The 24,207-nt window shown below is 42.7% G+C and overlaps 1 protein-coding gene across 2 annotated transcripts; it reads right to left on the bottom strand.

Moving 5' to 3' along the window:
• Positions 1 to 1,901: 1,901 nt before the first annotated feature.
• LMNB1 (lamin B1) lies at positions 1,902 to 23,897 on the bottom strand. Of its 2 annotated transcripts, none has more exons than XM_069001664.1 (11): positions 23,432 to 23,897; positions 14,584 to 14,740; positions 13,639 to 13,764; positions 12,467 to 12,637; positions 10,991 to 11,116; positions 8,263 to 8,483; positions 6,810 to 7,035; positions 4,800 to 4,904; positions 4,286 to 4,405; positions 3,466 to 3,579; positions 1,902 to 2,632 (listed from the first exon to the last, which is right to left on the bottom strand). In XM_069001664.1, the coding sequence occupies exons 1-11, from the start codon at positions 23,773 to 23,775 to the stop codon at positions 2,591 to 2,593; spliced, it is 1,752 nt and encodes a 583-aa protein (XP_068857765.1). In that variant the 5' UTR covers positions 23,776 to 23,897; the 3' UTR covers positions 1,902 to 2,590. The 2 variants fall into 2 exon arrangements, with proteins under 2 accessions (XP_068857765.1, XP_068857766.1); XM_069001665.1 differs by lacking the exon at positions 23,432 to 23,897 and adding an exon at positions 15,707 to 16,401.
• Between the last annotated feature and the right edge of the window lie 310 nt (positions 23,898 to 24,207).

The following is a 24,207-nucleotide window of genomic DNA, read 5'->3' as shown; positions in this document are numbered from 1 at the left end:
CCTTTATCGATTAACCCAAATGTAACTTCTTCAAGGTTAATCACACTGTGTTTTTATCACACAGAAGTGCTGTATTTATGCAAACCCACTAAAAAGAAACCAGGAGATCAGCAAAAGACTCTGAGCAATAAATGCACACCAAGCAAAACCTGAGATAAAATAGCTAACTTCTGCCATAATGCTGTGATGGAGCTAGTTGAATATTATAAATAATTAAGTGACCCAGCATTTCCTTGATGTTAGCCATCACATACCAGGAAAGGTTAAGTAAGAATTCACATCCATCACACACAGCCTCTATTCCCTTTCTAAAAATCACCAATTATTACCAGTTGTCCTCTTTGGAACAGGGGCTGTAAGGGCTTTTATTCTCCATCAGCTACTTGATTTCTTTGCCTGGAGAAAAATCCTTCATAGTTATCACGTGGGCCATTTCTGTAAAAGCAGTGGCATTTTCTTACCTTGAAATACAGATACTGCTTACAGTGCAGTAGGAATATAAAAGGCACTGTTTCACAGATAAAAACTAACATTTTCAACCCAGAAACCCTGAAATTAGTGTCAAAATGACACACTGGTAAGACAGACTTCCATGGAAAAAATTAAGACCAGTGTTTGAAACAGCATAATTTATAGAAGAAAATTAATAATTAGCATCTGTTGAACAGAATTTGCATGTTAATTTCTCTGTCCATATTTTGCTATCTGCTTGGGCAAATGTGATGTAGGTATGTGAATCAGGGACAAGGAAATCCAAAGCAAAACCCAACTTTCAGCACGAAACTTCTGTCAACACCACCATGAACTAATCTGCACCAATTTTGATTACTCTGGGGTTTTTATAATGAACGCTATTAAACAAAGAATGCAGTTCCCAGGTTTGCTGCACAGCTCAAACCACTTGTTTCCTAAATTCCTTACCTGTTTTTCACAGGAATGAGTGTGTTTGAGCAGAAACATTCCTGGTAAAGTGTGTTCATCCAGCTACAAGCAGTAAATTGCTAAAGAGTTTTCACCTGCAGGATGATTCAGTTTGTATCTTATGCCACTACCAATGATATTCAACTTATGGAACTTGCAGGGCAGTGCAGGAAGTGTTGGTTTGTTGCTGTACAAGTATTAAAAAAAAGACAAGCAAAACAAGACCTCCACCTTGTGGCAGGATGTTTCACAGTTGTGCTTCACAACAATACTTCTGCTAATTTATAGGAATTCTTGTCACAGCCAAAAAAACCCCACCAAAATTATTGTAAAATCCGTATTTCTCTCATTGTCATGGAAGAGGAGGCTCTAACAAAGGGTGTAACCAAGAATTTGATAATGCAGGAAGGTTCCTACCATGACCTAAAATTGTGCATCAACCCCACCCCTTTCTACCTCCTGCTGGCACATGTTGAAATGCCACCATGCTGGCACCAGAGCTTATCCAAGATGAAAGACATGTTAAGAAGTCTTAATTTTGCCATGAAAAAATAAAAAGTCCACTCAACTTTTTCTAAAAGAAAATTCCAATCAACTTCCAAAATTTTGGCCGTCCGTTTAAAAATACATTCAGGCTATGTCAAAGGTAACTATTTTACAGTATTTCTTAATTTCTCTTTATGTTATCATGCTTGCTTAAACTGCTCGGCCTGGTACTTCCAAGATGTGGTAAAAGCCAGTAAGAACAGACCCATGAGCGAAGATGAGCACAAATGCAACAGAGTGAGAATAAAGCTCTGAAGAATTAATTTTCCAAACGTGAAGTAATATTACTCATTTTATAGAAGAAATCTTTGCGTCTCAAATGCCACCGCTCCGTTTACACAGATGTTTCTTCAGCTTCAAAGGCCATCAATTTCAAGGATTCAACGCTCATTCAACTTTAAGTTCAGTTCAAGGACGAAACAAATTCCAAAGTCTTTACTCTGCAGCAGAGAGATACTTTATTAAAATGTTTTTCAGACATCAGAATAATGTGAAAAGGACAGAAAAACTTTCAACATTGGCAAAATTACAACTGTTTCCCATACAAATGTAGACTAGACCTCTAGAGACTTTGTTTTGTTACTAAAAATTGTAAACAAGTAAGGCAATTTATATTAAAACAGCCTCCTAATTTGTTAAGAAAAACCACATAAGAAAATTTAAGCTGGTAACACTATCTTAACAACACGACTACAAGGTGTAACATGAATCCTCTTCCAGAGTAAGAACTCTAAACGAATCCCCAACAGCACCTAAAATACAAAGAGGTCGTAGCAACTAGTCTAGAGTGGTATAATCTAAAAAAAATCGATCCCCAAAACACACTGGAATATTCCTACTCCAGCAAGGTTTCAATGAAAAGAGACTGGCATACAAATCTGAGAGAGACAGGAACATCAAATCTCAAACAGCTCCTTGAGGGGAGCCACCAGCTCACGTCCTGCGAGGAAGTCGAGATACTTGTCACAAACTTTCCTTTTTTTCAGTGGCAAAGGAAATTTAAGGCCATCAGACTCGCAGCTTCGAAAATTCACAGACAGGAAAATAACGTTGTGCTTCTCAGAAGGCTCTGTTCTGCAGGCAGGGATTACCACAGCTAGAGGAACCTGGAGTGTCTGCAATTTCACATGACCACGCAGCCTCTGTTAGACGCCCTTTGGTCTGCCTGTTGAGAAAAGAGAGAATCATTTAAAACAAAACAAAAAAATCCCGCAGCAAAATATTTTCCTACTCAAAAGAACCTACGGTGCGTTTTTAATATATTAAATTATTAGCACGGCGTGGTATAAACAAGAGTCAGCAAAGCTGTACAACCTGTTATACCCTGGAATTAAAAGAATGTTACATATCCTTTCCTATGAGGGGTAAAGGAGGACAAGTACCAGAAAAAACACAAATAACTGCCATATTTGCATCAGGGAGCATATACAATCACCTTGAGAGGGGTTTTATTTAAGAAATCTAACATCTCTGATTCCTAACAGTCTTTTTCTTTTTTTGTTTGTCTTCAGAATTTCATTTTTTTCAACATGCAAGGAACATTTTCTCTCAAAGAATTTTCAAATCTCAAATTTTCTCTATCAGGGAAAGTATGTGAACAGAAGTCACTAACATAATTTTCTGTATCAGAGATATAGAGAGATTTGAATTCTCAAAACTTTCAGTAAACTCACCTGCTTAAGCCGAACTTTGCTATAAACAACTGGCATGGGGGGGAATCTTACTAGGAATGGAATTTAAGGGAAAAAAAAAATCCCCATATCTTTAAACTTTGAAAAAAGTGTACTTCTCTGCAAGGGGATATATTAGACAGTATTTTTACCCTGGTTTCAGAAAGACAGCTCCATGCTTTCACTAATTACTGATTAAAAAAAGAAAAAAATTAACATCCACACTTGGTATTTTTTATGTTTTGGGGTTTGGTTTTTTTTAAGATTTCATGACTTCTATCTCCTTTTTTGCAACGTAAGCAACCTTGCTAACCCTAAAAGAAAATACCTGCTGACGGTAAATGTCTTCCTCATCCAGAGCTTCAGCTGCCTCTTCCTCAACTTCCTCATCTTCCCCTTTACGTGCTGTTGTTTTGAACACAGTGCTTCTCTGAGCAACCTCCTGCAAGACATTTTTAAGACTTGAACTCTTCAAAAAAAACCCAAACCAATCTCCTGCTGCTCACCTGCTTAAGACTTTGAGAAATGAAAGCTCCAGCTGCTGGGAAAACTACTTGTACTCATTTTGTCTGTATACTTTTCACGGATTGCTGAGCATAAACAGCTCAGTTTTAAATCTCTTAATGATTAAAAGGAGTCTTTCTAACAAAACACTCATCGGGTTCTTCCAAAATCTGCTTTTTTCATACATATTTAAACGTTTTCTTTAAATTGCAGCATGTCACAGTAGCTGTCCCACCCCAAGTTTTAAATCACACCTTACCTGAATTAACCCCTCGCTGCTTCACGTGAATTTCACTGTAACATTCCCCCCTCCTCACAAGCGCACAGGCGTAAGGAAAACTACTTCAGAAGACAAATCACTGAAGAGTTTACCAAAACTTTCTTCTCAAAGCTTGTTCTAAGGGCACTGCCCAGCTCCTGGCATGAGGGAGGTATCTGAACAAGTCATTTTTTTACTATTTAGACTTGATACAGGGAAAAAAACCCACAGGTTTCAAGTAGAGGCATTTCTGAACTGCAGCTAATTCTCCAAAAGAAGAGAACTTTACCAAACACTGCAGTGCACTCCTGTGTGAAGCCCTAACCTGCATCTTTGTAAGTGGTATCGCCACAGAAAAAGCTCACACAGATCTGAGGTGCTTTACCTCTCCCTGAGAATTTTTCAGTACAACTTTCACATCTTCACCGGTGCCCCAGGAATTCTGGTTCTTCCAGATGAGGTCAGTGGGAGGGCTTGCAGTAACTCCAGCATTTGCAGCCCAGATCTGTCAACAGAAGTCACACAGGAACATTGTTTGCCAGTTCTTACACATTTCTGAATTACTGACTCATTTCATGTCTTTCTGAATCTCTTCCAGTTAAGAAAACACAAGTATCTACAAAAACGTTTTGGGCAATAAAACACAGAGACTTTAGAATATGTAAGCACACCTGTACGTGGTGAAAATTACTGCATCATACAGAAAATAAAGTTCTGAAAACACCTTTCTGTGTTAATTGCCCCCGCAACTGACACGACTAATGTCCAACACAAACGCAGGTGATTATTTTCTGAACGTGTACACAGGAAGGACAAAACTAAAAACCTGATGTTTTTTTGACCCACACAAGCTGGCCTGGAGTCCATTTCAACTAAGCAGCTGAAACTTGACAACTTACTGTAACAGTCTGGCCTGCCTTTAGTACATATCTTGAGGTATATCTGTAACTTGCAGAAGTATCTCCTATTTTTCGGATCATCTCCCAGCCTCCCATAGGTTGATCCTAAGAAAAGGGAGAGGAAAAAAAATTATTCCCACCAGCATTCATTTTCTGTTATGCTTGTGGTGTGTTTTTTATCCTTAAGGTTGTGAGACACATAAAACTTTCAGTAAAAACGGTTTATTATCACTTGATCTTCAGCATGGAATTAGAATAATTTTTGGTAAATTTATCTTACCTCTCATTTGAAGTTAAAGCTTAATACATCCTGCTTTTGAGTTTTGATGTTAACTAATGTTTATGATTTGCATCAGTTTTGTTATCACTTGGTCCAGAAAAATACAAATTAGTAACATGTATTAAATATTAAAATCCCCTTACAAATATTTAATGTTTTTTGAAGCACAGAATGGCAAGCAGGCTTCCTAGAAAACAAAATACTGCTGTTAGTATTCTTGAAATATTTTTACATATGCACCACCTGCCACCACATACTCCCTTGTATGACCTGTATTATTTTTGTTCCTATCAACTACTTGAAAAGCATTAACAAATCATATACAAGTCATCCTTACAGAATGACTGCTTCAAAACAAGAGTAGGTATTTTTTATATTCCCCCACCAACAGTTTCTGATCATTCAACAGCTGCCACTGGACTCCAGACAGTTAAAATTACCTAAAATAAAAAAATCTTCGGTATCTTAATGGATGCTGACATTTAGTTTGACAAAAACATATCATACTTAAAGAGGATTTACTATGTTTTAACCTATTTATTTATACAAACTGTCAAACACCTGTGAAGGTTCCCCAAGTACAGTTTATTACAATGCACAGCAGGGAGTTGCTCAAATCTAGACTCCCTAGAAAAGTGCTAAAAACATGAACCACCCATGGTTACTGGGAACAAAACTGATGCTTCTCATTCCTTATGAAACAATGAATCTGTAGGCAAATTAAAAAAAAGGTGGGGGGAAAAATCTATGTGGTAAAAAAGTATGTGTGTGGCAGGGGGGAAGCTAAAAAAAAAAAACCAAAAAGCCAAAAAAAAAAGCAGGTTCTGACTCACTAGAAATAGTTTTTGACTTGGCTGAATTGAGTCATCTACACACTAAAGTGTCTAGACCAAGAGAAATGTCAAGGTTTCTTGAATTCACTAAACGAAGCCATCACTCCCCAGGTGTGGTAATTACAGGTAATTACAATCCACATTATCACAGTCTGGAGGAGCCTGTCCATATCCTCACTGATTAGAGGGGACTGGGACACTTGGAACCATCTTTGTCATCTAAATCATCACGATGAGCTGCCTTTTAGTGAAGATAAAGGAGGGAAATGTACTGTATATAACAGCATCATTTTGAGGGCAACATAAGGAAAAGTTGTGATTATTATTTATCAAAGGGTTCTTCATTTGGGTAGATATGTGTAAACTCCAATTTAAACTCCTACCTATCCACAGAATCAAATAACCTCAGTAGTCACTGTAACAGTGACTTTGGCATGGGAACTGAGGGCTCATAAAATTGCAGGTGCAGCCAAGGGAGAAAAACTATGATTTAGAAGAGCTCTATGAAGATACAAGGGACATTGGCAATTAATTTCATTCAGACATTTATTCTGCATCTGTATGTATTTCTCTTAGGGCTTTTTAAGGCAGAGAAAGTGCTAAAAAGGCTTCTAAAGCAGCCTGGCTATCTATCTGTAAAGTTTTAGAACTCTGCTCTGCAAGGCAGAACTCTGAAGCGCCAGGTAACAATTTGGTGGGTGGGATACCTTGCAGAAAAACAGAAGCACTAAGAATGGTTGGGAAAAAGTCACCATCAGTTCAGAACAGTGTGTGAAAGCTGTCTTTGAGACACACCAGTTCCTTAACGCCATAAGCTCAACACAAAGCCCAGGAGCTGAGAGGGCGCTGAGGACTCCCTTTGTGCCTCAGCTCGTGACACACGTGGCACTTTCAAACCTGTTCAGAGGTGTTCTTCAAGCGGATGAACTTCCCATCCACGTCTATCTCCTCGATAGACACGTTCCCCGTGGCAGAGGCTGAGTGAGAAATGGTCACACTGCTGCTGGCTTCGGACTCCTCCACGTCAATCCTCTTCCTCTTGCCGCCGGCCGTGCGGACGCTGCGGCTGGACGATGCCCGCGAGACGGTCACCCGGGAGGAGGGGCTGGGGGAGAGCTTCAGCCTGGGGTGGGGAAGGGAAAGAACACACACACAAGTCACATCAGGGGAAAGGAGGCTCAGGGAGGCACCTTCTTTCTCTCCACAGCTCCCTGGCAGGAGGGTGAAGCAAGGTGAGTGTCGGGCTCTGCTCGCAGGGAATGCAGGACAGGGTGGAAGGAAACGGCTTGAGCTGTGCCAGGGATGGTTTACACTGGATATCAGGAGGAATTTCAGGACTGAAAAGGCAGTCAGGCTTTGCCCAGGGAAGTGTTGGAAACACATGTGGATGTGGCACTTGGGGACACAGTTTTGTGCTGAACATGGCAGTGCTGGGTCAACAGCTGGACTCAAATCTTTTCCAACCTTAATGATTCCATGATTTGGCTTTAGTTTTTCCACCTGTTTTTTAAATAAACTTTCTTCCATCTCCTCTTCTTCCAATAGACTAATACACCCATATAGTAAACAAAGCATGTTACATGAAGAAGTGAACCTTTAAGTACTTAAGAGGTGAATAAAATGTGTCAAACAGCTGATTAATGTTCCTGGAGCACAGAATACTGATGGACTACTACATTAAGAGCATAAAGGCATTTCTGTGCATTTGTTAAAGACTGCAAAGAAACAGAAACCCTAGGGAGACTTAAGCCACTGTGGGAAATTTATGCAAAAACCCAGTGGCATAAAAGCTTTGGCTGTTTCATCCCCGCAGTTGAGAGGAACCAGCCTTGAGCAGCTCAGAACACAGTGAGGAATCAAACTACTTTAAATGACAGCTGTGACAGAGGTGAAAATTCTCAGTCTTGGAAGAACTGATTCATTTCCAGATGTGAAAAAAATGCAGCTGGCTGATGAGCTGGGCAATCAAAATGGTTATGACTTTATTAAAATTAGTCTATACTTAGAGAAATTTGGCTAACAATTAATTAACCCTGCAATTCATTTCGAAAAGGAATATTAACTATGAGATCAAACAGGCATACAAATGACAATTCATTACCTCTTCTGTGCTGGATTTTAACCAAAAAAAAAAAAAAAAAAGGTGTTTGCCACCTTGAGAGCCAGTCTGATACTCAGTGTGCTTGGTCTCATGGTGACTTAGAACTGTCTCAGACAGGAGGGGGCAAAAACAGTGCCTTGCAAAGCAGTGTAGCACCATTAAAAACTGCTTTTTACCAGAGAAAGAGGCAAGTGAAGGAAGCACAGAGATAACAGAGACACCACCACTTGTTGCTACGTCCTTTCCTACCTTTCCTCTTCACCCTCCAGCAATTTCCGGTATGCATTGATCTCCATGTCAAGTGCCAGTTTAACATCCAGGAGCTGCTCGTAGTCAGTCAGCTGCTCCTGCATCTGATTTCTTATCTCTGCAATTTCCTTCTCTTTCTCTGCCAGCGTTTTGCGGCAGTTTTCCTGTTCCTGGGCCAGGCTGCTCTCCAGCTCCTGTGCTCTGTCCTGCCACGCTCTAGACTGGGGGGACAAAAGCATTGAAAACATCAATCACGGTGCAAAGGAAAGCCCACCCAAGCCTCCATGTGCTCTGCTGTTCAGGCAACACGGAATTCAAAACACAGGAGTTGCACGCCCTCCTCTGCTTCTGAGTTCACACTCACCCGTATTCAACTTCCTGCTCTCCACTTCACCTACTACAAAAATAAACACCTCAAATTCCAGTGAAACTTGCAACATCTTTGGGAAAACAACTACTTGCTCCATTTTTCAGAGGTCTGAAAATATGCTACTGTACTTGAATTCACTCAGGAAGGAAAAATTGAGCTTAAGAGTTTAACTGTTTAAGAAGTGCCAGACATGACATAGTCTTAACCTGCACCAGGGGAGGTTCAGGCTGGATGTAAAGCTGAATTTCTTCACAGAAAGGGGTGGTTAGACTTCAGAATGGGCTGCCCAGGGAGGCAGGTGGTGTAGTCACCACCCCTGGAGGTGTTCAAGTGCTCTGTGGTTTCCAAATGTCTGCTTTGTGCTTCGGCTTGCTGCTGCTAATCCTGAATTCTGGGAGGCAGTTCCTCTAAAGGAACAGGGGTTGTTGTCAGTGAAAACCTGCCTGCCTATCATCAAAGCCTCCAAGGCTTGCTCAGAGTGTGGTGGTAAGCACTCCTTGAAGAAACCTAATTTGTCTCCTGCTTCAGAACTTCCATCAAGCCAGCAGATCTTAAAACTGTACACCCAGAATGGACTGCTTATCAAAGGAAGGCCAAGTGATGGCAGCTGTAAGGCTTTGCTTTCCGTAAGTGTGGTATCTTCTGTTTGATTGCCCCTTAAGATTTAATTTTTTTTTAATTAAAGGACAGACACAGGCACCAATGGCCCACAACCACAAAGTTTGCTATGCATGCACCCAGTTTAGGAAACCATCCCAGTCCAGAGACAGAGAGAGGAGAGGAGAGTCTACATGTCTGACACAGGGGACCAGTGTAACTGGTTGTCAATGTTAAGAGAGTCAGATAAGGAATTTAATAAATGGGGTTTTGTGTCACGTGGAAGATCACAGTGGAGTCTACTACAGAGCTCAGTACTGGCAACTCAAACCAGACCAGCACCAGGGATAAGAGTGCTCTTCCAAGAAAATAAAGCTTAACTTGGTGCTAGTAAAATGAAGAACAAAAGTGTGCTGCCTGACTTCACTAACGCTACCAAAAAAAAAACCCCAAAAACACAGCAAAATGGATCCATTGGTGGAAAATCAGTCAAAATGACAGAAGCTGATTTTCATAGCCCTGAAGTTAGCAACAAACACTTCTGCCACTTCAGAAGCAAGTTTTCTGAACCAAGCTGTCACTCCTGACGCAACAAAACAGAGGCAATTAACTTAAAAAAACCTGTTGATTGAACCCCCAAAAGATGATGTTAATCTAAAAGCAGAAATAAGATCTAAGTAGCCAAAACTTTCCATCCAATTCCTGTGTAACCTCATGCACATTCATTACATCACCTGATATTTTCCATTGACTAACTTGACTATATAAAAGGAAAACTAGTAAAAAACTCTTACAAGTATCTGCCAATTTATTTGGAAAATTAGGAAATAACAACCCCTGCATTAATATTTTTCACTTGAAATATACAGTACTTTGATGTCCTGCTGCACAGGAGGAATACAATCAAAATGTATCACAGAAAGGATGAAACAGTACTAGTATTTTATATTCCTAAAAAAATTTAAAAGTTTTGCTGCATTTTCAAGTGAGTTACAAAAGCTTACTGCAGGACCAACTCCTAACACTTCTCATTTTCACTCTGGATTTCCAACTGCAGTGCACACAACATTACAAACAGGCCAGTACTGAACACATCACTTGTCATTTGTTATGTCATACTTCTCTGGGTGTGATTTATGCCCTCTGGGATCTAGGAATAACCAATTTCTGCTCGAGATCCTGCCCTACAGATGCTCAAGTACAGTTATTTGATGTTTTTACTCAGTCTCATATTCCTAATCTGAGCAAGATCATGCCATTAGGTTGTTTTTTTTTTCAGATGTCTAGATGCAAATTGGATCTGGGATGAAAAGAGACACTGAACAGAGACTGCAAATTCCAGTTCTGGCTTTGAATGTTGCTTTGTGAAATCCTACACTAGGCTGTCCAGTCACTACTAAACTGCTCAGTGTCAAGAACTTTTAATACAGGTTCATCTAAAGTCACCTCACCTATCCACAAAAATCTTCACAAAAGCCAGTTAATGCTACCTGGTTTCAAACACTATCTCTGTAGCAGAATACTGCACAGAAATAAAAAATAAAAATCGAGGTTTGTCAAAAGGAGACACGAAGGAATTTGAAAAAGTACAGAACAGGTAGGAGAGAAGACAAACTCAAGTCGTGACGCTGAACATACTTGCAAGTTAAGGGAAAGACAGCCCTTTAATAGAAAAAACAACAACTGCAATGGAAAGAAAAGTCCTTCAATACAAAAACCAACAGCTGTAATTGGCAGGGCTGAGGAGGCACAGCTGGTTACCTCTTTCTGGAGGCTGGTGATGTGGGAGGACAGGCTGTCGATGCGGATGCGGCTCTCGTTCAGCTGCTCCCTGATGGTGTTGGCTGCAGAGCTGCTCATCTCCACGGACAGCCTGGCACTCTCCAGCTGCGGGGACACCAAAGTTAAGACATCAGTTTCAAAGTAACTTTCACTAGAAGGAAAAAAATGAATCACTAAAAACCCACACCCAACGCTAAGCCACCAAGTTCCTCTCTGCAGCTCCAAAGCAGTGAAACTTTTCTTTCTTTAAGGCCAAAATGTGGTGCCTCGGTGACCATGCTGGATTGCCCTGCCTGGAATTCCAGTTCTCTGGATACTTACTCTAGGATTAAGACTTTCCCTTGTAGACATTACTGAAGTTGAACTAGAGGGTTCAGTTTTTCATGCTCAACCGAGTTTATGCAAGATGCTTAAATTGAAGAAGCTAAACTGAAATTACCAATTCCCTAAAAAGAAGCAAACTTGTTAACCTCCAGGCAATATAAGCAACTTGGTATCAGTATCAGCACCCTAAGTCACTACTGCTTCATTCTATCACTTCAATCTTGAATAGTTTTACTTTTACAAAGTAACTAAATCCTTCTGGCTGAACACCACCACACACACTTGGTCTGCAGCACAGACTTACGGAACTTGTTGATAATAACGCCAAAGAATCTAATATTTTTAAAAAATAAGATTCAAAAAAAACCAGAAACAGTATACCTGGCAAGAGAGATCAAGAAAGCAATGAGAGGTCGCCTTTTTGGTTAGATCTTACTTTAAATAATCTTTTCCAAGCCAGACTGAAGGCCTGGAGATAAGCAGGCTGAAAAGACCAAAACCAATGCAAATAAATTCAGTCTGTATGAACTTTTCTGCTCTAACATCCCACCTTGCTTTTAAAAAATACTAACTGCAACAAGTACAGCCACAGAAACAAGGCTCAGTTGAGACATCAGGGTGTCTCCTGACATAAATGCTGAGTAACAGCAGAGGAAGGAAATGATGAAGCATAACTGATTTCAGCTTTCTGTCCAGATGAGTGAAAAACAGAAGTTTACTGGGCATTGTAAAACTTCCCCATGTTTTGTACAGGGTCAGAGGACTCTATCTTCTGTCTTCTCAGCAAGCCCCATTATGAATTTTTACACAAAATATGGGACACTTTGTTGATCATCGTTCAGTACCATACTTAACAACACATGAACTTTCCTCAAATTCACAGTAATCCCAGCACTAATCACTTTTCCCCCCAGATCACCTTCACACAGTGCTTCCTTCCTTTCTGTTTTTGTACTTGATGAGGATTAAACCTGCTCCCAAAGTGAGTTGTGAAAATGCAAATTCACACTCAAACGCATGCTAATTTCAAACCGAGCTACCTAATAAACTCCTCTGAGCTGCCAGTAATTATGGTATTAAGCAAAACAAAAACAAAGCACATCAAACAGCTGTGTGAAAACATGTCCTCACTTTGGAATGGTAAGTCTCCTCAAGCTCTTCTTTGTACAGCTTCACTTGTGCATCGTGCTGCTCTCTGATCTCATGGAGGGCTTGGGCCAGTTTGTGCTCATACTCAATCTGACGCCCAGAATCAACCTCAACTAGGCGAGTTTCATGCTTCCTTCTTGTCTCATTGATCTCCTATGAAAACCAGAAAAACGTGGTAACATTCAGTAAATGCAGGACAAAAATGTTTAGAAGACTACCCTGCTGAGTGGAGAGTAGTGCAGGTTGTAGCATTAGATTATTTTGACATGGAAGTTTTAGTAGAAACAGTCTCCCCAGTGTTATTTTGCAATAGCCTGTCAGTAAAATAAGAGCTAGGATACCACCAGCATTTTTTTCTGAGAGTTGTCTGAACTTTCAGCAAATACAACTCAGCATCACTAGACTTTAGAAATATATCCCCCCTTTCTTGAGGTACCTTCTCTGCTTGCACAAAATCAAACTACTGGGAAATGGAAGAATCACTTCCACTAATCAGCACTTTCCCAATTTGCTCATGTGCTTGCCTGTGCTTTCCCTGGAAAGAAAGAGATTCCAACAACATGAAACAAAGCTGAAAATACTACCAGTAAAAAAAAGTACACATGGAACAAAAGACAGTACAGTCAAGTACATTTGTTACTGCCCTAAACTTTCTCCTGGAAAGCCTCAAGTGCTACAGGTGAAAGGGAGAGTGTCAAGAAAAAGTTCTAAAAGACAACTATTCATCCACTTTTCTTTCCTTTCTTCAAAAGCATCCTATTATAAAGCCTTGAAATCAAAAACACTGTGGGTCCACAGCACCTGTTGGAGTGTCCCTCTCCACTTTATTTCTCATAATGGGATTATGTGGGAAATTACTAACCTACTTTCTCATTACTAGGAAAAGACATGTGCACCGCATACCATGATCAGAATTTAAGATGAAACATGATACACAGTTATTTTCCCACAAGAATTCAGAGTTAAAATCATTTTTCCTAGAAAAAGAAAGTTAGAAACCACTCTACAACAGAGGTAAACCCTACTACTCTGAGCAAGGGTTCAGACAACTTGCAGAGGTACCTCCCAACCTAAATTACTTTCCTGTTCTAGAATCACCTCCCAGTCATCTTCTTCCCTTTAAAAGTGTTGATTCTCGAGACAAAAGCATTTACCTCCTCATACATATTTTTACGGAATTCCAGGTCCTCAATGAGGCTCTGACAACGGTTTTCGAGGTCCACCTTCTGCAAGGTTTCATTTATAAGTTGGTCCTTGGCAGCAGCTAAAGAAGCTTCAAGCTTTAAGGAACAAAAGAATCAACACTGCAGTTATACAGCAGAATGCACAAAATGACTACAGCCTCACAGAACTACAGCTAACTACATATTAAGGTTTAACTTCACAACCAAATCCCAGTATTTACCCCAGTGATATTACATATCACACACACACACTTTTGCAGTTGCCTATACAAGTGAGCTCTATATATTTCACATTGGTAACTGGCACTAAAATTGCTACTTAACTGATTTTCCTTACAAATCAATTTTTAATACATGGCAAATACCAATTTCCTAGCCTCCACAACTCATTCTCTTGGGGTGGCGTTGCTCAAGATTACAAATCAAAAGGCTAACACAACTAGGACAAGAGGTTTCTTTCCTTGTTGTTCCATCAGAACATGGAGAACCACAGGCAGAACCAAAAGGAGGCCAGAGAGAATCACAAATTGTTACTTGTCAGTTATTATCTGCTCTTGTGAAGTCAATCTGCCCCCCAGAACACTTCTGAAATGTGTCAAGTGTACTTTGAGTCCTGACCTGCTTTCTTCCCCATAAGTAACATCCCTTGCAATTTCAGCACTTGCAATTTTAAGAGCTCTCCCCTCCACCACTCACATTATTAATACAACTCCACAGTAATGGACTCAGAAACCCACTCAACACTGCTGCTAGTGTTGAAAGTGAACCACAATTTGTTCTAGCTGTGACTAGATGACAAGTTTTCATCCTTCTTTTTGGTTACAAAGCTGTATTTTATCACAACGGCTGCTCATAGTATAGAAAACCACCTCACTTGCTAACAGAACCTGATGGTTAAAGGTTTCTTCTTCTCACCTCTCTAATTTGATCTTTCAAATCTTCAATTTCTCCCTCCAGACTTTTCTTATCACCAAGGGCTGTGGCCAGTGCAGCTTCTTTAGAATTCAGGGCTGCTTCAAACTCACGAAGTTTGACTTGGGCTCCATTGAGGTCAGATTCCTTTTTTGCATAGCTGGAACAAACCAGAGAAAGTGGTCAAGAAAATCTAGAAATACCCCCAAAGTCGACTGTTGACTAATAAAGCAATCTGAATCTCAAACTTGAGAAACACCTGGCAAAAACATTTTGCCTTAGCTAAATTTATTGTGCTTTACAGCACCCTTCTGATCATATGTAATGGCAAAGTTCCACAGACCTGAGGAAACAGACCCAAATCCTGTCTATACAATACCTGCTATGATAGGAATTGCACTGGTGCAGAGGTGATTTGATTTCTTTAGGAAGACAAGCGCACAAGTTTTTCAAATACCTTCAAATTTAGTTTTTGTGTCTACACAAGCAGTCAAGTAGTTTCTAGGTGTTTATTTCCTAAACCAGCACATTCAAACAGGGAAATCCAACAGGAAAAAACTAAAGTAATGTCACATAAACACAAGTTTATTATCCACAAATAATGCTATCACAGGCTACTACCAAAAATAGGAGAAAGGAAAACCATACTCATGAATCAAAATGTTTCTTGTCCTTAGATGGCACAAGCAACCATTAAATGTGTAACAATTTCGTCCCCCTTGGAGTTCATTCTTTTTCTCCCTGGGATATCCACATTTGTCTATCAAGGGCGGTAGCATGCAGAAGTTCTAGATGGTTTTAATCGAACTACAAACTTTTTAATGGAATAGACTGATTTAGGCTCAATAATACCACAGCTGGCACATCCTTCTTCAGTTCTCACACTTTTCCTTCCAGTAAAATTTAAAAAAAAAAAAAAAAAAGGAAAATTAACAACAAAATGCTGAGAAGACTTAAAATTGGATAAAGATTGATTCACAATACATCCACTGCTCTTTTTAACCACTGTCCATCTTATAAGACACAACAGCAATGCTTCTCGACAAAACGAGACCTAACACAAAATCAAAACAATTTTAAAAGGAGAGACCCTCAGATTTAAAAGATGCCTTTTTCCTAAGATTACCTGCACTTATCATGCTCAGGAGAGGTGCGTGCCCACAGAGGGATGCAGGGATGGAATCTGTGTCTGGAGGTTTCAGCACCACAGCCACACCACATGGCAGGCTTTACGCAACAGACTTAGCGCCGGCTAATCCCGATCCCGTGGGATTAGCGCCTGCTCCCCCGTGGCACCCAAGGGGCAGGCTGGGAGCCCCTGAGACACACAAAAACACGCTCTTCTGCATCAGATGCTTCTTGCTGCTCAACACTACCCAGTCCCTTCGCGGCATTTCACTCCTCAGACCCACAGCTGGATCCACAGCTCAGACAAAAGCACAGCATTTCGGGTTTGGACACACGGGCTCCTGCTTCCAACTCTCTGCTTTTTTCACTGGAGATTGTCCTGACCTTCCTTCTCCCACCCAGGCCTGTAGAAACTTCAGCACCAAAGGAAGGTGTGCAGCAGAAGAGGAAAAAGAAGGAAGGGAAGGTGTCTTGCTCTAGTACATCTATAAAAAAGCCAATCTCTCCATCCCCTCTCAGGACGTAGGAGGGCCCACAGCAGACATCTGTTGTTTGGTCACTGCTGGAAAAAGCTTTAATCAAAACATGAAGAAACTGCTTCTCTCATGCTGAAACCAAGCCTACCAAGTCAGACCCGAAAATGAGAATGCTGCAGAGCCACAGACAGTGTGCTGCTCCCCCATCTGCCCCAAATTATCCTGGACTCTGAAACAGGGAGACTCCCCAACATACACCACCATCCAAAGTGCGTGAATATCTTAAAAGTTTTTGTATTTTAATTTCTTTTAATGTAAATACCTTTTTAATGCATTTACAGACTGGAAGGCAGCTGGGAAGAGCATTCTTGCCATGCATCAGCAGAGAAAAAAAGGGTATATAAAATGGACTAGCCACAACAACACGATTAAAACCCAGTGTAGCACCTGTACCACAAAAAGTAAGTATTACCAGTTAGATCAGCCCTTTCTGGCTTGTTTGCAACAAGACTGTCTCTGAAGCCACACTATAATTTAATGCAACAAAAGCCACAGCAGGGGGGGTGGTGGGTGGGTGGAGAATTAAAATTAATCACTATTAGTTTTCAGCGTCATGAGTTGTCTAACTATGAGACAGCTCATCTGAACACATTCTCAGAGAGAAAACAGAAACTGGAGCTCAACACTTCAAACGCTAAGAGCCAGATGAAATCTCAGCAACTCAGCAGTGCCATCCCAGCCCTAAAGGGAATACAGGAAAGGCGGGAAAGATCAGAAAAGCCTCTGTGATTTATAAAAACAAACACTAATGTATACAACACATACTTCACCCTTACACCCACTAATTTTCACCAGGAAGAGCTTCAGCCTCTTGACAATAGCTGGCTTCTTCCTCCCCAGCAAAGCCAAAGCTACATCTGAATACAGCAAATGAAAAAACCTCAAACACCTTCCTGTTACAGTGCTCAGAAATTAGCTAGAACTGTACTCCTTTTCAAATAGTTTGACTCATGAAAGGAAAATAAAAGCAAAGAAATAATTGCCGACTTGCATCTTCTTCAAAGCAGCAGCTTGGTTTTTCTCCCTTTTGGCTTCAAAGCGTGTGGATCTCCTTATCCGTGGAATTGTTAACAACAACCTAGAACTTCCCATAATCTCCTTAAACTTCTTGCTAAGTTAATAGAAAAGCCATGCAGGAAAAAAAAAAAAAATTCTAGCAGTTTAATAGGTTGAGCTGACCATCTGGAGCCAGACAAGCCACACACCTAATGCAAAGGCAAGCAGTCAGCAGCCAGATCTGGGGAGGTGTAACTCAAAAGCTCCTCTGAAACTGACCAAGCGCAGGATGCCACCACCCTACAGCAGATTCTTCTCACCTCCCACACCCCACCCACTCTTTTCTGCCACTACTTAAGAGTCTGATCACAAAGCTAAGCATTACCAACATTAATCAAACCCTCCTCGAAAAGCATTGGCTTTCAGCCAAGTCATGACATAGATACACACGTGTTGTAATTCCTGATAATGCAGCCTATATTTAGATCCATATAAAATTACATTTACTGCACACTGGGCTGGTTTTCCACTACAGTTGTAGAGAAACATGAAAATAATAAAAAACACCCCAACTAGAGTCATTAATAATTTATGTTTTTATTTAGCTAGCAGTCGGACTCCCACATTTTTCCCCTATGGCAGACAAAACACTAAGGCTGCATTTTGCAAGGAAGTGACTTAAAATAATTTAAGAAGGGCCTGTCTAAGAGCACTCAAATTTTTGTACAGAGATCAACATGAAAATAAGAGTAACTGGACAAGTTTGGCTTTCCTGTAAATAAATATATGTAATGTGGTTTCAACTTGTCTCATGTCACTCATTTTATTTAATTGTAGTGCTTGAAACCAACAATAACACACCATCTCTGACTGCTCAGTGGTGACCTTTCTTGAAGTCACAAACCCAACCTGAAGTTCATGGTCACCTATGTGAATCCCATGGCTATAACCCTATTTCTAAGCAGAACCTACACACACAAACACCTATCAAGCCACTACCCACTACCCTGTCATCATTACCTGTCCACGTATTTGAGACCAAATATTTATGTCCTGCACTGCACAGAAGACAGGCTAACTTGAGAATATAAATTCTTACACTTCAGTGGCTTAAATTATTTTGCAACAAGTTAACCACCCCACTCCTTCCCCCTCTGGGTGCTCTATGGTACACATCAAAACAGCAAGAGATTTCAGATTAAAGCTCTGAAGCTCCCCAGACTCCAATCTCTGCCTCACTTTTCAAGATCATCTACAATAATAAGCTTCAAAAATTTTGAAGTCAGCTTCCTTTCCACGGTTCCTCCTTACAGCATATATGCATCCTGGAAAACCCTGGAACAGGTGTCACATCTTTGGCTGCACCAACACCACATGGTTCTGTGTAGTTGCTCAGGGTACCAGCTGCAGAGTGCCACACACTTGCACAGTAATTCAAGCCACAGGCTGATGGGAAGCTGTTCTTGATATTTATTTTATTGCCTAATCTCAATGCAGAAATGTACTTCAGAATCTAAATGGGAAGGAAGGACAACTGGAGATAAAAGGCAAGACAGACAGATAAATAATCTCTTTGATATTTAAAATGAAAGTTTAGTTCCTCGCCACAATTACATCTGCTGTTAATGCTTGCACTCTACAAAACACCTGAAGATAATAAAGGAAGATTAAATCCTTTGCCAACATCTTCAATAAAACACACAATTTCCTTCGAAGTTACTTTAACCACATTGTCTCCTCCTCCAGGAGAGCAGATGTCCCTCAGCACTGGAAAACTGCCACACTGAAACCTCAGCCTGCCAAAGACAAATGTAAACAATGGGTTTCCTAAATGAACTAGTGTTAACACCAGCTTATGCTCCCTGAAGGACACAGTTTCCTCACACGACCAGTCACAACATGGAAAAGTCCAGCCAGGGATTTGTGACCTGCCATACACTTAAATTAAGTCCCCACCACAAAATTTCTTTGAAATAAATTTTCCTATCTCGGAAACCATCTCCACCAATGGAAAACTGTGCTGAAACCTGACCCATCAGCAGAGCCACATAACACAGCAGCCAGCCTGGCTTTCTGAACGGCCCTTGTTCAACACGTCTTGGTGACACAGCTGTGCCGAACTTCACAATGTGCATCCTTGTTAAGTTAATTGCTCAAGCAACACACGAGACTTTTTCCCTCCACCACCCCGGCTCTGCAGTTGTCCCTGGTGTGCCGTTGTGGCAAATGATGAACCTATAACACGTTACCCCTCAAAAGCAGAAGCTTTATCTGGTCTGTAGGATGTGATGGAGCAATTGGGACCTGCTGCTTAAATGATGACATTATGATTTGCCCACGGATCACATTTTTCACTGCTTTGTATGCCTTGTCTATTTAACCCTTTTCTCAAGAAATATGAAATTTGCAGCAATCTGAACTCTCAGCCAAGGTAAGGCTGCTCTGTTGTAGGAAGTGCACTCTATCTAAAAATATCAGCAGTTATTACCCTAAAATAATTTGTTGCTAATTGTATCATCACACTTTTTGAGACTTTATGATACAGCTATCTGCAGGCAACTACCTGCTTTCACCTCCACTGTTCATGAGCAAGTCCAGCAGCTGGAAATCCATATGAACAGACATTTTTTTTCTGTGGAGCCACTGCTGGTGTCTTCCACAGCCCTTGATTGCAAAACTGTAGCAGTCACAATTAACTACACTATTTATTTAAAGGAAGGAAGTAGAAGGATATCTCTACAACATCTATCACCAACGGCAAAGCTTAGAGTGAAGTCTTGCCTCATCAACACTGAGAAAATAAACCGGAATATAGTGTGAAATTGGTATGGTCCCTCAATTCTTTCTCAAACTATGGAAGAGCCCTCCACAGTTTCTCCTCTTCTCCACCTCCCAAGAGCTATACAAGAGTTCTACACACCTAAAATCAAATTACCTAGGTTTTTGTTCCCCCCGAGTCTTGAGATACAGAGATTTATTTTCCCTTATCTCCATTCTGCCCATCAAAAGCTTCCTACTTACACAACTATGAGTATCATTTTCCCATCCCCTCCCCAGAACAGAAATAAGGAGGCTGGTTTTTTTTTAATCCCACTTCCCCCCCCACCCTCCAGTTCTTTAAAGATTTGAAGTATCAAAGGAAACCTTCATATTTAGCTACAGCAGAACCCACTGCATGGCAGGCACTCTAGAAGAAGAGCATGCAACAAGTCTGCTATATATAGCAGTGTCAGCTATAGAAACAAATGCAGTTTTTCTTGAGGGATTTAAAGCACAGAGCAAGCTTTTGGTGCATCACACCACAGAGGTGGCACTGAAGTCAGCAAATCCAACAAATAGGTGACTGGATCTTTAATTTTTATAAAGAAAGAATAAGAGAAGTCCTCCAGCACTTTTGAGAGTAGCTAGGAGCTTGAGTTTGATGCACTAATTCGAAGAGTGGCTGAAAGACAACTGGAATAAAATAGATCAAGCAATTAAGAAGGATGCCATGCTAACCAGAAAAAGCAGAATTGTACAAGAATAACACCTGCAAAAATATTCAAACAGCACAGGAAGCCCAGCTAGACCATGAATAACATTGCCCACCTTCAGGTAACTAAGTGGCAAATCATCTTTGCTCCCCCCACAGACCCAGAACACCTTGAGAGCTATTTCTCTTCACATTTATCTCCACTGGCTCTGCAGGGAACCAAAGTCATCACTAATTTGAGTGTTATGACATGGCTACCAGAATACCTAAACCACACGAACCAAACCTGCCAGGAAAGTCTTTTTTTTTTTTTTTCTCCCCCAAGTGGTGCTCTTAGATCCAAACTACCACATACTCACATTTAAACTAAAGGCAGCACAGACATCAAACTACAGTTCAGCTTTCAGAGAGGGCAAGGAAAATTCTGTTGAGAGCACACATTCTCATCTTACCTTGCAAACCTTTACAGTACTCCTATGCACACTTGTGCAAAGTGTTTTCAAGAGCATTTTTTGTCAGGTTATAATGTGACTTAACAGCTTTAAGAAGCCATGAGGGAGCATGCTCCAGTTCAAGTGAAAAAAACCTTTGCTCCTTTTTAAGACTTTGCAAATAGAATTACAGATAAGCTTAGATATCCAACACTCAAAGACAAGAAACTGCTTGCCCGTCGTAAGATCTGCCACCAAACAATACCAAAGAGCCACAGGCAAGTGGAATACGGGAGCCTCAAACAGCATTAAGTGATTGTTTTACTACACTACCCAGGAGTTCTTGTCCAGATCTATCACCTGTATTCTCTGGGGTACAAAAATGACCAGTTTGAGACATGGATTGACTACCAGGCAGTGAGACCACTCTCCAGAAAGGTTGTGACTGCAGTGCAGGAGCAGTCAATCCCCTGCCCCCACCAAATAGTCAGTTTTTTGCCAAGTATCCCACCACAGGCAAACGCAAGACAGAATATGAAAATGTCCACGTCCACATTATTAATGCCTTGGTTCCAGCCACAAAAAGGGAATCCACTACAGACTGCATTTAGAGCCCAATCCCGCACATGCAGTCCTGTGAGAAGCCAGCAGAGGAGTGTGTCTTTCTCAATAAAATCACTAAGAGATGGAAATTCCTGGCTTGACCTTGGAGTCAAGTAATGTTGATGTCCGTCTGCAGCTACACCTGGCTCTCCCTATCACTGTCAATGACCACTTTAAGACCTTCCTAAGGCATCAAGAGATAAGCTCCAGAACAACCAGTCTCACTAGTTAGAAGCCCACGGTTTTAATATTTTAAATAACAAAGAGGACAAAAGATATCAGGGCTGTCTGCAGACGCACGAAAACATCAATAGGCTGGTTACACATGAAATATCTTTTTCATAATGAAATAGCAGGGCTGAGAGTGCGTTAAAGAAAACTAACAGGTTACACAGTAGCAGAGGAAGATTAAGAACTCTGCAGGTTTCTTCCCCCCCCCCCCCCCCCCCAATATTGACACACCTTGTGATTCCAAGACTAAATCCCGAACGCCTAAAACTGCAGCAAGTCACAGAAATCAAACTGAAGGTGAACACAACCACGGAACCAAACAAACAACTGAATCAAGTCGAACGCGTAAGAAGCACAATCTAGTGTCACAAAATCAGTTTGCTGCAAGAGCGGGGGGAACTTGGCACTGTGCCGTAAAGCCGTCAATCTGGAGGATGTGTGGACACAAATTCTACCTACTCTACCTTAACATCCCGGAAGGCGCACAGAAGTTACACTTCTCTTTGGTTTTAAGTATGCCCCACGTATTACCTAGTGAGCATTTTCACACTAAGAAGTCAATGTGTCCCAGAGAAGTTCCATTTCTCATTCCGAAGCAGCTCGAGCCTTAAAGAAAGCCCCTGTCTGTACAGGGAGCAGTGAATATTTATGGAACCATAGAACGTTAGGGGACTGGAATGGACTCTAAAGCCCATCTAGTCCCAAGTCCCCAGCTAGGGGCAGGGGTGCCACTCACTAGAGCAGCTTCAGAGCTCCATCAAGCCTGGCCTGGAACACTTCCAGGGATGGGGCACCCACAGCATCCTTGGGCAACCTGTGCCAGGGCCTCACCACCCTCACAGCCAAGAATTTCTTCCCAATATCTCATCTAAACCTGCCCTTTTTCAGTTTAAAGCCATTCCCACCCCGCCCTATCCCTCCAAGCCCTTGTCAAAAGCCTCTCTCCAGCCTCCTTTAGTTACAGGAAGGTGCTCTAAGGTCTCCCTTATTGCGGGTGGCAACCAGAGCACTTTACCTCATCTTTTAAGAGCCAACCTCCCTGTGGAACCTGTTCTAGCGCCTCACCACCGGCACAAGGATCCTCTGCCTAATATCTACACCCCATCTAATCAAAACTTCCCGCTGTTGTCGGCACCGGTTGGAGCCATCCCGACGGGCACCCGAGCGCCGGACCGGCCGCGGATGCTGCGGGGACCGGGGCACTCGCAGCTGGCAGGGGCGGCGCTCGGGGCCGGCGCTTCCCCGCCGGGGCGGAGCGGCGGCAGCGCTGCCCGTGCCTCATTCATTCCCTTCATTCATTCCCGGCCGCGCAGCCCCCGCCGGAGCGGGCAAGGGACGGGCGGCCGGGAGCGCAGCGCTCGCACCGCGGGTGTCCCCGCCACCGCTCCGCCCGCACCCCCGCCTCCGTTCCCCCCACCTCACGGGCGCTTCCCGGCCCTTTCCCCGCTGCCCACCTGCCCAGCAGCTGCTCGTGCTCGGCGCGCAGCTTGCCCAGCTCGATCTGCAGCTTGGCACGCTCCCGCGCCGTGTCGTCCAGCGCCCGCCGCGCGTCCGCCAGCTCCGCCTCGTAGATCGCCTTGAGCCCGGTGACCTCGCGGCCCCGCACCTCCTCCCGCTGGGTCACCTGCAGCTGCAGCGCGCTGTTCTCCGTCTCCAAGCTCCGCACCTTGTCGATGTACACGGCCAGGCGGTCGTTCAGCTGCCGCAGCTCCTCCTTCTCCTGCAGGCGGGAGATGCGCGTCGGGCTCTGCGGCATCGCGGCGGCTGGGCCGCGGGTCCGCGGCGTGGTTTCGGCCATGGAGCACGGGCGCGGAGGACACCGGCGGGGCGGGGACCGACGGACGTGCGGGCGGACCAACGGACGGACCAACGGACGGACCAACCGCCACCTCCTCCGCCGGCTCCGCACCGATCCAATATGGCCGCACGCCCGCCCCGCCGTACCGGACCGCGCTCGCGGCCCTCCCGCCCACGTGACCGCGCGCCAGCCAATGGCGAGCAGCCTTCTGCCGCGGGCTAAATTCAAAACCCTCCAACGGCCGGCGGGCGCGCCGCGGAGGCCACGCCCCTCAGGGCCGCGCCCACGCCCCGCGCGCGCTCCCGCCCCTCATTCCCGCCCCTCGATCCCGCCCACGGCCCCGGACAAAGGGAGCGGACCCCGCTCCCCTCCCGCCGCCGCGCCCGGGCTCCCCTCACGGCCTCCCCGCAGCGCCCCTCGCCGAGCCGGGGG

Source organism: Aphelocoma coerulescens (genome assembly GCF_041296385.1).
Source record: "Aphelocoma coerulescens isolate FSJ_1873_10779 chromosome Z unlocalized genomic scaffold, UR_Acoe_1.0 ChrZ, whole genome shotgun sequence".
Classification (NCBI taxonomy): Eukaryota; Metazoa; Chordata; class Aves; order Passeriformes; family Corvidae; genus Aphelocoma; species Aphelocoma coerulescens.
Note: the sequence above shows the minus strand (reverse complement) of the source record. Positions and strands in the feature narration are given on the sequence as shown.